General features: G+C 41.0%; 1 protein-coding gene across 2 annotated transcripts; it reads right to left on the reverse strand.

Annotated features, from left to right (window-relative positions):
• Positions 1-417: 417 nt before the first annotated feature.
• Positions 418-15,667, reverse strand: trhr2 (thyrotropin releasing hormone receptor 2). Of its 2 annotated transcripts, XM_036584698.1 has the most exons (4): positions 15,595-15,667; positions 12,308-13,052; positions 10,644-11,061; positions 418-1,892 (listed from the first exon to the last, which is right to left on the reverse strand). In XM_036584698.1, exons 2-4 carry the CDS (start codon positions 12,697-12,699, stop codon positions 1,143-1,145), a joined length of 1,560 nt encoding a protein of 519 aa, XP_036440591.1. In that variant the 5' UTR covers positions 12,700-13,052; positions 15,595-15,667; the 3' UTR covers positions 418-1,142. The 2 variants fall into 2 exon arrangements, with proteins under 2 accessions (XP_036440591.1, XP_036440592.1); XM_036584699.1 differs by lacking the exon at positions 15,595-15,667 and having other exon boundaries at positions 12,308-13,272.
• Between the last annotated feature and the right edge of the window lie 32 nt (positions 15,668-15,699).

The raw sequence follows: 15,699 nt of genomic DNA on the forward strand, positions 1-15,699 counted from the left end.
CTCCTCAAAGAGAAATCGCACAATAGATACATGAACTGCAGGTACTTCATAAAGCAAATACAACAAAGAACACTAGTAAAATATAAACGTACGTTTACAAAACCATGATGCCTGACAAAGTCATTACAGCACTAGAAAATTACCACTGAAAACTGAATATTACATTTGTGCCATAAATTAAACAGTGACTGCTTTCAACAGAAATACTTCAATGTGGATTATGGCACTGGGTACACAACAAAGTGCTTTCAGAGCTATCTTTCAGCATCAACGTGTATGACTAATCCTGTCCTGGACTGTCCTAGATGTATGATTAATCTTGTTTACAGGTAAACCATGGATATACCTCTATATTTGTTTCAGCAGAAAACATCTGTAGTGTTATGTTCTGTATGTAAACTGTCTTTTGTGCTCTATATAAATAAATAGATGACTTATTAGAGTCCACAAATGGATGTCTGGTCTGATCCGCCTCCGGTCCTCAAATGCAGCCCAGAGAATGCGGTTGTGCCTCGGGGTACAACGGCAGAAGAAACAGTTGTATAGCATCCATCACTCCGCTTGAAGCATGGGCTTTTATGTGGAACAAATGTTGATGCATTACAACTCGCTTTTCCCTGCCTCGTGTCGTGGGGAAAACACAGATGTGTGTTAGTTCTGACCTGATGCTCTAGGCTATGTTGTTGGATAAAAGCACCTTGGAGCAGTTTTGCTGAGGAGAATACGGCCCAATCTGTGCTTTCAAAAGTGGGTTATGTACCCACTTAGCTGGATTCATTAGTTTCTTCTGTTTACAGACAGAGAGGGCAAGTTGTTTTATGTAATGGGGATGAGCAGAGGACACTGGAATTCTCTAGAATGCTTCTGAGCTACTACAGAAAGAACAGCTGTTGCCGTTGCTTCCGCCATCCAGCAAGCACTGTAAATTACACAGTCAGAATGGTCCGAGTCTTTGCATTTGACAGCAGAGCTGGTGTCTCATTAGCTGGTGGAAGGACATATAGCTCTTCTGGATCCTCTCTGAAATGTGAAGTGATTGCAAAAGGCAAGTTTATCTTTCAGGTAAGAGCTGTAAAGTGAATAAGTCTGACCCCCATATGATTTTCTTTGAAGTGCTTTTAGAGCAGAGATGGTGGAGGGAGCTACACTGTGCTGTGGATCAATTCTCTAGCATTCTGCTCAGCAGGGCCATGTGTAGGCTTCTTCTCATCACAGGGCACTACAGTCTTCTCTGTGCTGGAGCTTTTAATGCCTGGTGTCACATTAGTAGTAGCAACACTGACCATCTCCAAAGTCTTCCCCAACATCTTCTCCAAGCCTGGACCATTCTCTTCTTGTTCCATCCCTTTTTCATCGTTTTTAAAGCTGCCAAAGTCTTTTTCGTCTGTGGTTGCTGGATCATTTTGCCCCTCACTTGTATCAATCACATCCTCCTCCTCCTTGAAAATGGGCTTATCCATGTCGTTGTTGTCAACACACGTGCTCTCTGTAGCCTCTCTTTCTTCATCCAAAGCGCTGTCTTTGCTGTGTTTCTGGTCAGCGGGGCCTGAGCTGATGTTCCTGGCCGTCTCCCTGCTGCCATTGCTGGTGTGAATGGCGCGAGGGTCTCTGGCCACGCTGCAGGCCGTGTGGAGGGTGGAGAGGGTACGGTGGTGGCCGGTTTGCCTCTGGCAGCGGTACAGCCCACGGAACGCAGAGCGGAACTTCTGGGACATTAGGTTGTACACCACAGGGTTGATGGCGCTGTTGGCGTAGATGCATGTCCGGCAGAAGAGCAAGAACCAGGCGTCCAGATATGGCGTGCTGACGAAGGAGTTGATGAGCACCAACGTTCTGTATGGCATCCACAGCAGGGCAAAAAGAACCACCACCACAGCCAGCATCTTAGTGACCTACAGAAAGCACATGTGACATGGTATACGTTTATTTTAAAAAATAAAGGTGAAGGTGACACAAAGGGTCTGAATGAGTGGGTTCAACCAAGGAATGGGTCAGTGAAAAATCTAATTTACACAATTTTCCATTTATCCCAGATGTAGTTGGTCAGCCAAGACATGTTTAGTGTCCAAATTTGGTTCTTTAGTTCAGTGCAGGAGCTACTGGGCTGATGTTGCTAACAAACACTAGAAGTCAACAGACAGCAAAATCTTTTTTCAAATCAAACTCAAACCACTCAAACCACATTAAGATATTCATTACAGTCATGCAGACTTGTCAGTGTGGTTTAGGGCACAGTATGATCTACTGTAAACTATAAAATTAGCCAAATTTCACAGTGTAGCTAAACACTAAATGGCAACAGGTGTTGTGCCAAATACCAACTCCCCTTTGTATGCATGCAGATCATGCAGCCATATGGATACCATATTTGTGATTTCTGTAGTTTCTATTTATAAGCATATATCTTCAGTTTGAAAATTCAAGATTAAGAGTTATTTATAAAAATGAAACAACAGAAATTGGGAACATAATCTGTAGCATCCGCATACCTGAGTGATGTGCAGTCAGATTTTGGCACAACACCTGTTGTCTACAGTGGTTGTCCACTGTGTTTATCTACATGTTCATTTTTATAATGGGGATGTTTTTTTACAGAGAGGATTTTGGCATCTATTGACTTCCAGTGTTTGTTAGCAATGTTAGCCTTGGAGCTCCAGTGTTACACAAAAGAAGCAAAACTTGGACACCAAACGTGTTTCGGGAGTCTGACTACATCTGACGTGGAAACTTGTATATACCTTTCCTTTAAAGAATCATCAATTGATAGGATCTTTAGAAAAGTAAAAGTGGTAGGCATCACACCAAATAACCCTTTTAGTCACCTTTACTTTTAGGAGAGCTTCTGGATGTTGATATATGGACTCTGACACTACAGGTGAGAAAGACAGCAGCAGGCAGTTGTCAGAGTTTGTGAGCAAGTAATACACACAGAAGTCTGTAAAGTCTATTACAAACCACTTTCAGACTGATAGCTAAATATAACTGCTCTACTCAAAGTGAAAACACTAAGGCTGAGGGCAGAGAGCATTTTTCTTCAACGTTCAGCCCACTGGAGCTAAGCAATGGTCATTTTTCAAGGCAGAAACTCTACAGATTGTTTTGTCAGGGCTCTGAAGTTTCTTAGCAGAATATTTTAAACATGGGAAGCCATGGTGGATAATGAACATCCAATTCTCGGCTTGGGCAATAACCGGTGATTACCGGCTGTGATCGGCTCTGAAAATGACTCTGGGCAGCTGTCAGTGACCAAAGCCGCGCTGACCATCAAGTGCATCCGGAGCGCCAAGCAGGACTAAGCTGCTCAGCATTTTAATGCGACAACTGTGTTTACAAATGCTATTTGTTCTACTGTCTGGACACTTGGAACCCTCTCTGATCACTCCAACAGACAGTTCAAATGGCCAGAATTCCTTTGAACAGATGACTCTGACAGCAGGCTTAAAGCTGATCTGCTAACAATGACCGCCTGTCCATCACACAGATCACACACTGCTACTTTTTCAGGTGATGAGAGGAATGTCACTGCAGTCTATTGAGAGCTACGAGGCACCTCTATTAAAGCCTGTGATATTACACTTTACAGCTCTGGTACGAATAAGTGCTCAGCCCTTTTTGTACTATTAGTCATGAGTGAAGGGAACTGTATTTAATTATTCACACTTGAACTATCAGTTAACATTTCTGAAACTGCGGTAAATGCATTCACACACCATACACTGAGCAATAACACAGAGTGTCCATGGTGAGGGAGGCAGATGGGATTGCCAGATCAGGATGTTTTGAATGTAATAGCTTGTATGTAATGCAAGCTATTACATTCATGCATTTAATGCCGCATTAAATTAAGAATAATTATTCATGAAAAAATGAATTAGTAAACCTTGCCTTACTGTTTGGTTATTACAGCAAGACTGGCGTAGCATGCTTGAATGCACTTCTGCTAAATCTCTGTACAGCATATAGGGCTTTGCATGCTTTAATTAAAAACATAAGTGGTCAGTCTTCTATTCCCAAACAGCATGTGCATGCATAAGCGTTTCTGGGCATATGCACCCTCCAAGGTGGAGGAATTTATACCTGAGAAAAAGAGAAAGAGAGAGAGAGAAAAAGAGAAAGAGAGAGAGAGAGAGAGAAAGAGAGAGAGAGAGAGAGAGAGAGAGAGAGAGAGAGAGAGAGAGAGAGAGAGAGAGAGAAGCCCATTGTCATACACCCTGTAGCTTTGTGGCCATGGTGACAGTGCATTACAGCGGCAGGGTAGAACCCCGGGGAGAAGGCTCTAATAGAATCACCGTCAGACTCCACTGTTCAGTCTTTCAGATTTGCCACTCGCAGCCAATAACGCAACCTTCGCCCGTCCTCTTGTCTCCTTTGTTTGTCTGAATAACAAACACTTTTAACTGAATTACTTTTAGGCCTGTTAGAGCATGCCATCCGTTTTAAGGCCTCACTTGCATTTAATAACAGAACAATGCCCTGGAGGAAAGACACAGTTGAACAAACACTACATCTCTTTATTGACATATGAATAAAAGGACCCTCCGGGGGCTAAATGCTATTTATCATCCTACACAGGAGATAGAGTGACAACTGGCAAGAGAAAGCGAGAGAGACCTTCAACGATCGTGACAAATTCTCAGCACGACCACGCGCTCTCTAATTGAGGCGATGCGGGCCTGGGAGGAGCTTGTTTAATTAACGGAGCAGTGAGATAATGAGCGTGACTGGCAGTGACATTTCGAAAAATACATCTGCTTATTGGGATTCCTCATCAGCCAGAAACAAGGTCTTAACATGACACAAACAAAGCAGGCCGCTCCTCACGATTAGGTCACATAAAGAGGCAACGGCTGTCGTAGCGACGTTGCTATCAGATCGGCAGCACAGATAACTTCACTCAAACCTGCAAATTAAGCCCATCCACTGTAGTTCTGTGGGCATCCTGAAGCTTACTGAACTTCATGAACTGTTGAGATAATCATGTGATCAAAGGGGTTGGGAGGTGTGGGTGGGGGAGTGGGAGAGAAGAAGTGAGGAGAACAAAGTGGGAGAGCGAGGGAGTGTTTCTTCATGATCTCCGAGAGCAGAATCATCAGCAGCATTAAGCATACTTCAGCGAGCGCCACAAATCATATTATGCAAATCTCCTTCTCAAGTGGAGCCCTCTTGAATCTTCAAGATTCTGATCTATGCCACACACGAGTGAGTGAGTGAGCGCATACACACACACAGACGTGTCAGCCGAAGGAGCAGCACTCACGCTCTCGCACATCCTCCCGCCCACACACGAGGTCAGTGACAGTTCTGGTAACTCTTCATTGAAAGAATGACAGCTGCTGTGAAATTTATGTCTGAGCTCCACAGCCCTGAATAGCCATTAAAGGCTGGGAATCATCAGAATAGTTATGGATATAGCCTCTAGTAGCTGCAACCCTGCCAATTTATTATATGAGCCAGGCCGTTATGTGCGTTTGTGTGAAATGCCTGCAGCAACATGAGTGTATGGACAATTCTAAAGTATAGGCAACAGATTTTATTTTATGTGCACAGCAGGGATGAGTATGTGCATTCGAACATACTAACTCATCTTAGCACTAACTTACTAAACAGAATATTCAAATAAAGCACATGTAGTTTGGAACAAAAAAATTAATCTTGTATTATCTAGTCATTTTAATTACAATTTAGTAATTAGAAACATAAAGAATGTCAGGACACCAGCTGCTTGACTTGCATCTCAAGTGTAGCTAAGCAGATTAAAGCAGTAATACATTAAATTTACCTAATTGAAACGTGTACATCATTTCCCGTGATTGGTCTAACAAAAGAACAATTAACAAAAGAATCAGGTATGGATCGAATCTTATTCAAGGCTGGCTTTGCACAGTGAAACTTTTATGCAACAAGATGCTTGCTGTGAGTTGCCTGCAACATAATTTTTGTTCTGTGTTTGTTACACCCTTGGAAATAAATGTTTAAGTAGCCATTACACTTCCAGCCTACTTTACGTCTCACTCACGCTGTGCTTGAAGATCATCAGAAGTTCACCAGTGGTTTGAAACTATGTTGGTGGATGTGTTCGCATGATGTTTCATGAACTGCTGCGCCTGAGATTCAGGACAATTTACATTATGCAACTCAAGTGCAATTTAGTATAAGGTTCAAGTGACTAGAGTTGCATGAAAGTTTCACCATGTGAAGCCAGCCTAATGAATGAATGATGAATATTCAGAGACAGCAGCCTATCACGCAAACGCTCCCTAACCCTGCCAATTAACTGCACGCTCATGAGGCACATTGTTCCAAAGGCACAGTTAATAATAATGGAGCCATCAACAAGCTTAAGACAAAACAGATAATGAAAGTTCAGTGACAAAGACAGAGTGGCGCTAATTAATGAACTTCTTTCCCAACCAAACATTCTACAGTGGTGTTATTTTACTTCGGCTATGAAAATAGAGCTTGTGAAACAATGACATGGACTATGAGTGCATGTGGTGGTCGCATCACAGTATATTTTGGGCCACGTCATTGCACCACTGCCATTATTAAAGTAATTCTCAAAAAAAGACACCTTTTGAGACAATAGCACAAATTCACACATAGTTTTAAAAGGTGGAGGAACACTGACTCAAAATGTGCGTCAATTTCGTACATAATAGAATGCGTCTAAATTGCACCTGAAACTAAAGCAAAAAACTTTGCCAGATCCTTTCTGTGTACTTTTTTATTAATAACAACATTTTCGATATGCAATTTGTGAGCACAGACATCTCTAAAATTTCTACAGCACACTGTCCATGTCTATAGTGTTAGCAGCTTACCAGCCCAGCTGCTAGTTGAAAGGCAGACAGTCTCTGATTGCATTTAATATCTCTGCAGGCATGCTAAAGATCAGCTATAATAAAGGAAGGTAATCAACTTGTTAGAGCAATAGAGCAAAGCCGGCAGAGTATTCAGTTGCGGTGAGGGTTCACTCACAGAGAGTAGTTAGAGAGCACTGCCACACTGAGGCAACCTAGGTCACTTGATGGTGCGCTGCTTCTGTCTCTCAGAGTAACAGATTTTGTAATCATTTTTGGTTTTCTTTTTTCCAAGAGATTCTAGTAATGAACTGTGCCAGGACACAGGATACTGCAGCTATTCCTACATTCTTACAATAAGAGCAGCCCTACAGTCTTCTCTAGGGACAGCTGTATTGAGGTGATTTGAAAGTATTAGGTTATGAAGCAAGAAGTCATAGGTCTAGTCCTTCAAGGTCCCCCATAACGTATATACTTAGAATAACTTTTTTGAAACATTTTGTTTGATTATGTCTCATTCACACAGTACTGTGCAAATATCAGAGACCACCCAGCAGCTATTTAATTTCCAGTCACAACTACCATTAACTACAAGTTATTCTTTTTCAGAGTCAGGAAAAAAGCAAGAAAACATATTTAAGAGAAAATTACACAGCAAGGATTTTTTATTCAATCTTAGAAGTTGGTTGCATTTTGCTCTTTCTATGATTCAATTAATCCCAAACATATTCAGTGATGTTGAGGTCTGGATGCTGGGGTGGTCAGTCCATTGTTCTGAGAACAAATTTTAATCGTTTTTGTCTATTTCCTTTTCTCAGTAACAGCTTCCTGACAGCTACACATCCTTTCAGATCCACAGTGTTGAGTTGTCTTCTCACAGTGGAAGGATAGACAGAAACACTTTTCAGATCTGAAGCAAGAGTGGATCTTTCAAAGATGAAAGCTTTAAGTGCTGTTTACCTGACTGTAACATTTTCTGAGGTCTTTTGGCAGTTGTTAGGAGTCTTAGAAGTTGTTAGGAGATTTTCTGTTAATACAGAATGTAAATGTTTACTTGAATATGTTATATGTTACTTACACAGTCTCCTCAAAAGAATTGGAATGGCAAGGCAAATTCTTTTGTTTTGCTGTACATTGAAGACATTTCAGTTTCAGAAAAATATATGAATTAAACAACTTAGAACATGGCACCTTTGCTGGCAGATGACCAAAGTTTTAAGTAAACAAATGTACAAGAACAGACATTCTTAAAGTAAATAACACTTAATATTTGGTGTCCTTGATTGGTGGGTTGTGATACCTTCACCCCTGCCCTGTGAAGATTGTTGGTGATGTCTGTTGTTTGTGATGTCAGGTTGTTAATACACCAGTGGTCTCTTTCTTTTTCAGGACATTCCATATGGTTGTACTGGCTAGGCCCAATGCTTGTGCAATGGCCCAATCTCTTCTAATCTTCAAAATGGTTTGCTTTTCTCCCAGAGGCAGCTTTCTGGTCTTCATGTTGGTTTATCCAATTTAACAACAAGTGTAGTCTTCACAGGTGAAACCCAGGGCTCAAGAGTAGACATTATTCATAGTTTTTAAAAGGTGGCATAATCTAAAGGCTTGCTGTTCTAATACTTTTGTATGAGACTGTATTTTACTTAAATTATGTTGTGGCATCTAAAATAAGTATGTAATGTAAAACAAATGTATAGCAAAACAACAATATTAACTTTCATGTGGGGCAAACTGGTTTTATGCGAGCTCCTATCCATATTGGTTCTCTAGTCACAGGCCGTCAATTGTCAATATAAAATCTGTTCTTCAGGACTATAGACGTGTAAAGTCATTCTTTTGCTAAGTATTCCACACAGATAAACTAGGCAGGACTGAATTATTCAAGATCTGAAGTCCCACAAACAAAGTCTGTCTTTGTTTTTCAAGGAAGTGATGAAGTAGACAAAATTCTTAGGAGATACATTTGCAATATTTATGGCAAAAACTTGGGAGACAGTGGATGGCTCTGTATCTATAATTTACAAATCAAATCTTTGCATTTTTAACTGTACCTTGTTTTTGTGGCCAAGTAAAATACCAAAAGACAACCCTCTCCACATGGTGATATTTAAGGGAGCTAGCCCCATGTTCTGTGCAGGGAAAAAAGCCTGACCTGTGACAGGCTGCTACACGTACAGGATGACAGTGCTGCCCTGCATTTGCCCTTTAGGGATCCCTCACAATCAGGAGAAAAAGCTCTCTTAATGAACCCAGCACGACACATGGCATCTCACTGTGAGGGCGGCACATCTGTGGTCTAACTTGATAAAAGCACTGGGTGTAGGACACAGATGGAGTAAAAGATATATTTTCACACACAGCTCATAATATCGGTTTGTTAATCTGTTTTTGTATTGGAGGTAAAATGTCTTATGTACAGTACTGAGCAAAAGTCAGAGCCTTTATTTATTAAATTTCCAGTCAAAACAGCCATTGTCACACAGGGAGAGGCCCCAAATATTCTGTTGTATCTCCCGTTAGAATGAAACAATCTGAACCAAAAAAATATACTACATACCTTGATGTATGTGTAATCGATTGCATTACATGCAAAGCTGGAATTGATCTCCGTTTTCTGCCAGACACATGAAGGGGTACGGGGTATGCACCTGGAAGTTGCAAACGGAGGTTAAACGTCGCGACGGCTGTCCGGCGCCTACCTCATCTACCTCGATGCAGGGGCATCCTGGCTTGTTCGAAGCTCCATATACTGAGGAGCACATTGCACGTTGTTTCGTTCAGATTTCTTCGTCCTAGTGAGAGTTATTACAGAATATTCGGGGCCTCTTTCGAGTGAGTCTCCCTGTATATATTATATATTATAGTTAGTCATATTTCAGGAGATATTTGTGAGATTAGATGTAAAATAACCCATTTGCATAAAGAAGGGGAAAGTCAAAGTCAAAAACAAAGTGAAAAACTAGGAGTTTTATTTCTGAAGATATAAACCACTAGAATTGTTCCCATCAAATAAACAGTACTTAAAGCTTTCATCTTTGAGAGAGAGGAGAAAATCAAGCTCCACCTTTGCTTCAGATTTGAAACAAATCCACAGGTGTTTCCGTCCATCCTGCCACTGTGAGAAGACAAGTCAATTTCGAAAGTGTATTTATATATCTCTAATAAAGGTGGTATTTATCATATTGTAGCACTGATATTTTTTGTATGGGTAAAGCTCACTCCTTACAATACCATGAAAAAAAGAAATGTCTTGAAAGTGGTCTATAGTAGGTTTTCAAACGAAGGCTTTCATATATTTTCTACTTTTATTCCCTGATGCTGAAAAATGAACAAGTTGTACTTAATGGTCATATTGTTGAGGTTGGTGATACGGCAATAATGTCATTTCTTAATACATGTCACTATTTTTTTCCTGGCATTTGATAAGTTGGAACAGACAAAGGAAACTCCATATTTAAAAAACATTACCAAAACTAGGAATCCAATAATTTGTATTCAGCATTTTACATACTATGGTACTCTAAATCCTATTAAACAGGACTAATTATGCTGTCTTTGTAATCAAGCATGTAGGTGCAAGTGTACTGATTATATCCATGATATGATCATAAAAGCACACTGTTACATACTGTGATATAATTTATCACAATAACAATAAATCTTGCTATAATGCCAAGCGCTATCGTGTTGACTGGGAATTAATACATGAAGGGTTGTCTCTGATTTTTGCAGAGTACTAAACCAAAAATCCTCATAAACAGAGTTGGAAAAAAGGGATTGTCTAATGGTTGCCGTATTAATTGAATTACCATCTCAATATAAATGAAGGACAGACAGACGCACCTGCTTCCGAGATGAGAGGGCACTTTTAGGCCTCCCCTGACGACCTCCTTTGGCTGCGTCCACTGGCTCCTTGCAGCTCCTCCTGAGGGTGGTGGCTGTGATGGTGCTGGAATCGGGCGGGTGAGGCAGGGGGCTCAGGTACAGGATCCGAGCGATGAGGCCATAGAGAGCAATGGCCAGTAGCAGGGGGATGACATAAAAGATGGCGAAGTCAATGAGGTAGATGGGCAGGTAGAGGTCCCGGGAGACGCGGTAGCCACACTGCACTCGTCCATCACTGTTCACCTGGATGTCCACTAGGAAAAGCCAAAGCATGCAGTAGACGCAGGTGAAGGCCCACACCCCTGCAATGATGCGCTTGGCCCTGGAGACCGTGCACACTGTCTGAGCCCTCATCGGGTGACAGATGGCTATGTATCTGAAGTGGGAGGGGAGAACGAGACAAGAATAACAATTGATGCAGAGTTGACTTATTACAGCGAGTCTGTAGCATGGAAACATTTACGCTGATGCTGAACTCAATAGACTGAGTGTATTTAAACCTCATTATCTGTCCAGCCCTGACCTTATCCCGAATTAAGCACAAAGACCTAATAACCCAAGACCTGTCCAAACGACAACAGATACAAGAGCAAATCTGATAAGACGTTACCCAGTGACATTTACACAGCCAAAAGAGCTGTAGGCTGTATTTTCCAAAGACTGGCTTAGATTTTCGTTTAACACAAGCCAGTCTTTGCCAGCCCTGCTCCTGAAGTAACCCTGCCCTGCATAGTTTGGTGTTTTCCTTGCCCTAACACACCAAAACCAACTAATCAGCTAATTAATAAGCCATTTGAGTTGGAGTGGGGGGTGTTAGAGCATGGAAATCTCTCAAATGAGCACAGCAGGAGTAAAAATATAGACTCCTAAATGGTTCTTGGCTTGTAAGCGGGTTGTAGGAAAAACTTTCAATTAATACAGTACCTTTACATTATTGGAGGTTCTTTAAAATTTAAAAAGGTTTTCCTCAAGCATACATCCCATTACAATTGTTTACAACTTATTAAAGAACAATCTATCCAATATCACTCTCCCCATTTGCACAGCCCTCCCTCAAAAGCCTATGCTTGAGGAGGAGAAGCAAGCATGCAGAATGCATCATATTTGCGGATGAAACCGGTACAAATATCTTAATAAGTCAGGCTTATAGTGCTTTCACTTGTCGGTGAGTGCCTGCTTTCCTGGCTTGTTGATGATATAATATGATCAGTGATGTAATTCTATGCTGGCTAAGAAAATAGAATTCGTGAAACAATGCACCGCATCTTCCTGCCACCACAAGTTGCTCAAACTTCAGTAAATTGAGCGGAAAACGTAATCAGCCATTTCAATATCTCTGCGCATTTTCTGTATGATCTTCCTTTGTTTTGCACAACCCTCCTTCAAATGCACATGCATGAGTAAGAGCAGTGCATTTTATTCAATTTTCCCATAAACGGCTTGCTGTGCAGATGGACAGAACATGTCTGAAACTGCTGCAAATGTCTTAACACATCAGGCCCAGCATTCCTGCTCTTCTGACTTGATGACATGACACAGCATCAATATTTAAAGAATCATCATGACTGGTGATATTTAAGTGGTATCAATACGTTGTAGATACAAACTGATGTACTGCTTACCTCTCCACGGTGAAGGCTGTGATGGAACAGGAGGAGACATTGATGCCCAGGTACTGCAGGTAGGTGATGCCCAGACATCCGGCATGGCCATACACCCAGGTGGCCAACAAGCTCTCTGAGATATTGGGCAGCCCCGCTGCCACCAGCACGGTCAGGTCAGCCACCGCCAGGCTCACCAGGTAGCAGTTGGTGGGTGTTCGCATATGCCGTGTAGTCAGAACCACCAGGACCACCATTACGTTGCCCACGATTCCCACACCGCACACCAACAGTACCAGGAACACTGATACAGTCTTATACTCCAGAGACTCGGACACCCTATCCCCAGAGCCCAGCAGGGAAATGTTGGACACTGGGCTACTGTCCATCTTGGAGCTTGCATTTTCCACCATGTTTGAGTGTGCTTGTGTATGGATTCAATTCAGGAAAAACGTGAGGGAATGAGGAGGAGAAATGGAAGTGTGAGAAAAAAAAGGAATCAAGGAGGGGAAAAACGTGGGGGTGGATTGCAAAAAAGGTGTGCTTGATTATATCCTCTTCTTGTCACTCTCAAAAAGTGTCTTGTTCTGTTTGCTTGAGTACAGTAGCAGTGTTTTCCTGTGTCAACCTCCTTTTCATTATTTCCTATTAGACTTCTATAATTCCATTAGTGGCAACACATTTAAATGCTGTAGCTAAATCTCTTGTAGGCTTGTAGGCCTCTTTTTTTTGCCTCTTAATGCAATTGCCCATCCGAACGATCCCCCTGAAAATACAGATTGCAATAGTCAATGGGCAAAATGCCAATCTCCAACACTGTTAAGAGGATTTCACAGTCCTGTGCTAATTGCTCAATAATTGCACACATGTCCACCTCCTCTGGCATAAGTAGATAAGTGATGTACATATAACAGTGGATAGGAGACCTCCTCTAGCTTGCAGCATGCTGAAACAGCACTGATTAAAAAAGACAGAATGCAGGCATAACATCTACCTTTCTCTCTCTCACTCTCTCTTCGCTCTGCTTTGCCTCAACACCTGCTGGAGTCACAGTGTGTTTTAGGAGAAAACTCTGCACACATTATCAACCCATACAGATGATAAGCTGCCACAGCAAATTATTCAAATGAGACATTTTAGTGGTGTGCTGCATTAGGCTGCAAAAAAAATAGTCTTGAAAGTCTTAAAAACACAGAGCTGCCACTGCCAATCTGCTCATAGCAGCTGTTGAAATGAAAGGCAACTGTTTCAAAGTGTGTACACCCACTTATGGCAGTGTACGTTGTATAAAACGAACATTTGGTATTTGAAATGGTTTAAAAGTATGACTGTCAAAGTCCACTCTGATATAATAGTAAAAAACACTTGGTCAAGGAAAATGAAGTTTTCAAGTTAATTTAGGCTTGTTAGCATACATTGATATCTTGTCAACTACTGCTGTTGTCAGCCGCCTCTGTTTTGACACTGGGGCGCTCCTAATAAATTGAGGTGGACACAAAATGAAAAGTAATTCAATTCGAGCTTGCCGTCTCTCCACCTCTCTCATCTAGAAAAAAAAATAAAATAAACAAACAAAAACTTCATCTCACACAGTTCCATTTTCTCATTATGATGCATTTGGGGTGGTGCAGATATTGCACAGCAGCTCTCTCGCTGTGTGTGTTCGTGTGTATGTGTGTGTAGACTCACTATTTCAGTGCTGTGTTCTGATGTAAAGACCAAGGCTACAGTTACAGTTGACGAATGTTGCTACGTTAATTAGGCAACCTGTCCGACCTGCAATGCTTCAGTTATTAATTATCTATGTTTCATTTATGCTTCATTTATTAACGTTTCAGTTCTGCATTATTATATCATTATCTTTACAGTTAAGTCCAAAGAAGAAAAGGCCTCTTATAAAATGCAATAACTAAGTAAATTCACTAATACTTCAGGTTATCTTTCAATACAAATAGTTAAAGCAGCGTTTGTTATCACATTCTCCCTCTTCATCACAATGGCCTGCCCTAGTGCTAAACGCACTCATTAAGTCAGCAGCTGTCCTCTGAAGAGCATTTTCTTGCTGTGCAGCGATGATGAGTCTGATTCACAGATTGGCGTTGATGGTGAGGGCCAGGCGTGCTGATGAGAGCCTGTGATATGAATTAAACTGTCACTCACTTGGTCAAGCTCTCCTCAGTGAGTGAATCACAAGCAGAATCATAAAGTCGCTGAGACCCCCAGAGCATCTCTCTCTATTTCTCTGCCTGTCTCTCTATCTCCACCTGTTTCTCTCTCTTTGTCTCTTAGTGTCTCTCTCTCTCTCTCTCTCTCTCTGTATGTCTCTCTCTCTTTTCTGTCTCTTAATCTTTGTCTGTCTCTTATTTTATATTCCTCTCTTTCTCTGTCTGCTACTGTCTGTCTTTCTGTCTCCACCTGTGTGTGCCTCTCTCTTTCTCTTTCAGTCTCTTAGTGTATCTGTTTTTCTTCCTCTCTCTCTCTCTCTCTGATTATCTGTATGTCTCTCTATCTCTTTTCTATCTCTCAATCTTAGTCTCTCTCTTATTTGTATACTCTCTTTCTGTCTGTCTCACTTGGTCTCTCTCTGTTTATTTGTGGTTTTCTCTTCGTAAATGCATCTCTCTCCCTGTCTCTATCTATCTATCTATCTATCTATCTATCTATCTATCTATCTATCTCTATATATATATATGTATATATTTATATATGTATATGTCTCTCTCTCTGTCTTTGTTTCTCTCTCTGTCTGTCTATGTCTCTCTGTTTATTTCTCTCTACATACCTGCCTCTGTTACGATGACATATCTGTGATGTCACTTCAGTAAGCTATGCATGATGTATATCAAGTCTCTTTATATTGCTAAGGACTGAAATAAGCAACACACAGAACAGTAGGATATCAGTTAGTACTAACACAGATAAACACAGCACACTTTCAACAGTTGGTCTGAAAGTCCGAAAAGCACAGCTTGATAATGAACCATTAAACACGAGAGGAAGTACTAAATGTTTGAGTCGTAAGAAGCACCACGCTGTACTTTCCCTGATAATTTAGATAAAGATGGAATCTAAATGTTACTCATCTGAAATTAATCAGTCTTTTAAAAAAATAAGGCAAAATTCGACTAATGAACTTTAGATTTTTTAGTAAGCGCACAAATTTTACAGTTATTAGCAAGAAAAAAAATATTTGTCACTGTGCGAAAAAAAAACAATACAAACAAAAATAAGAAGCAGTACTTTTTTAAAATATTATTTTCGGTGACAACTAACTTCAAAATAGCTCCAGCCAATAAAGCGTCTCTTACCATTTTCTTGTTCTTTGTGAGGGACCCATGCACTCTGTCCAAAGAAAGCTCTCTCGCTCTGTGCCGGTTGTGAAACCCAGATGTGAGAATGAAGATGTGCAGCAT

The sequence above is a fragment of the Colossoma macropomum genome, unplaced genomic scaffold (assembly GCF_904425465.1).
Source record: "Colossoma macropomum unplaced genomic scaffold, Colossoma_macropomum, whole genome shotgun sequence".
Taxonomy (NCBI): domain Eukaryota; kingdom Metazoa; phylum Chordata; class Actinopteri; order Characiformes; family Serrasalmidae; genus Colossoma; species Colossoma macropomum.

Excerpts from the sequence above, each read along its gene's own strand:
- trhr2 (XM_036584698.1), bottom strand. The coding sequence starts at position 12,699 with ATGGTGGAAAATGCAAGCTCCAAGATGGACAGTAGCCCAGTGTCCAAC. Across the intron at positions 11,062-12,307 it reads ACAGCCTTCACCGTGGAGAG|ATACATAGCCATCTGTCACC; the intron begins GTAAGCAGTACA and ends CTCCCACTTCAG. Across the intron at positions 1,893-10,643 it reads CCCTCTCATCTCGGAAGCAG|GTCACTAAGATGCTGGCTGT; the intron begins GTGCGTCTGTCT and ends TGCTTTCTGTAG.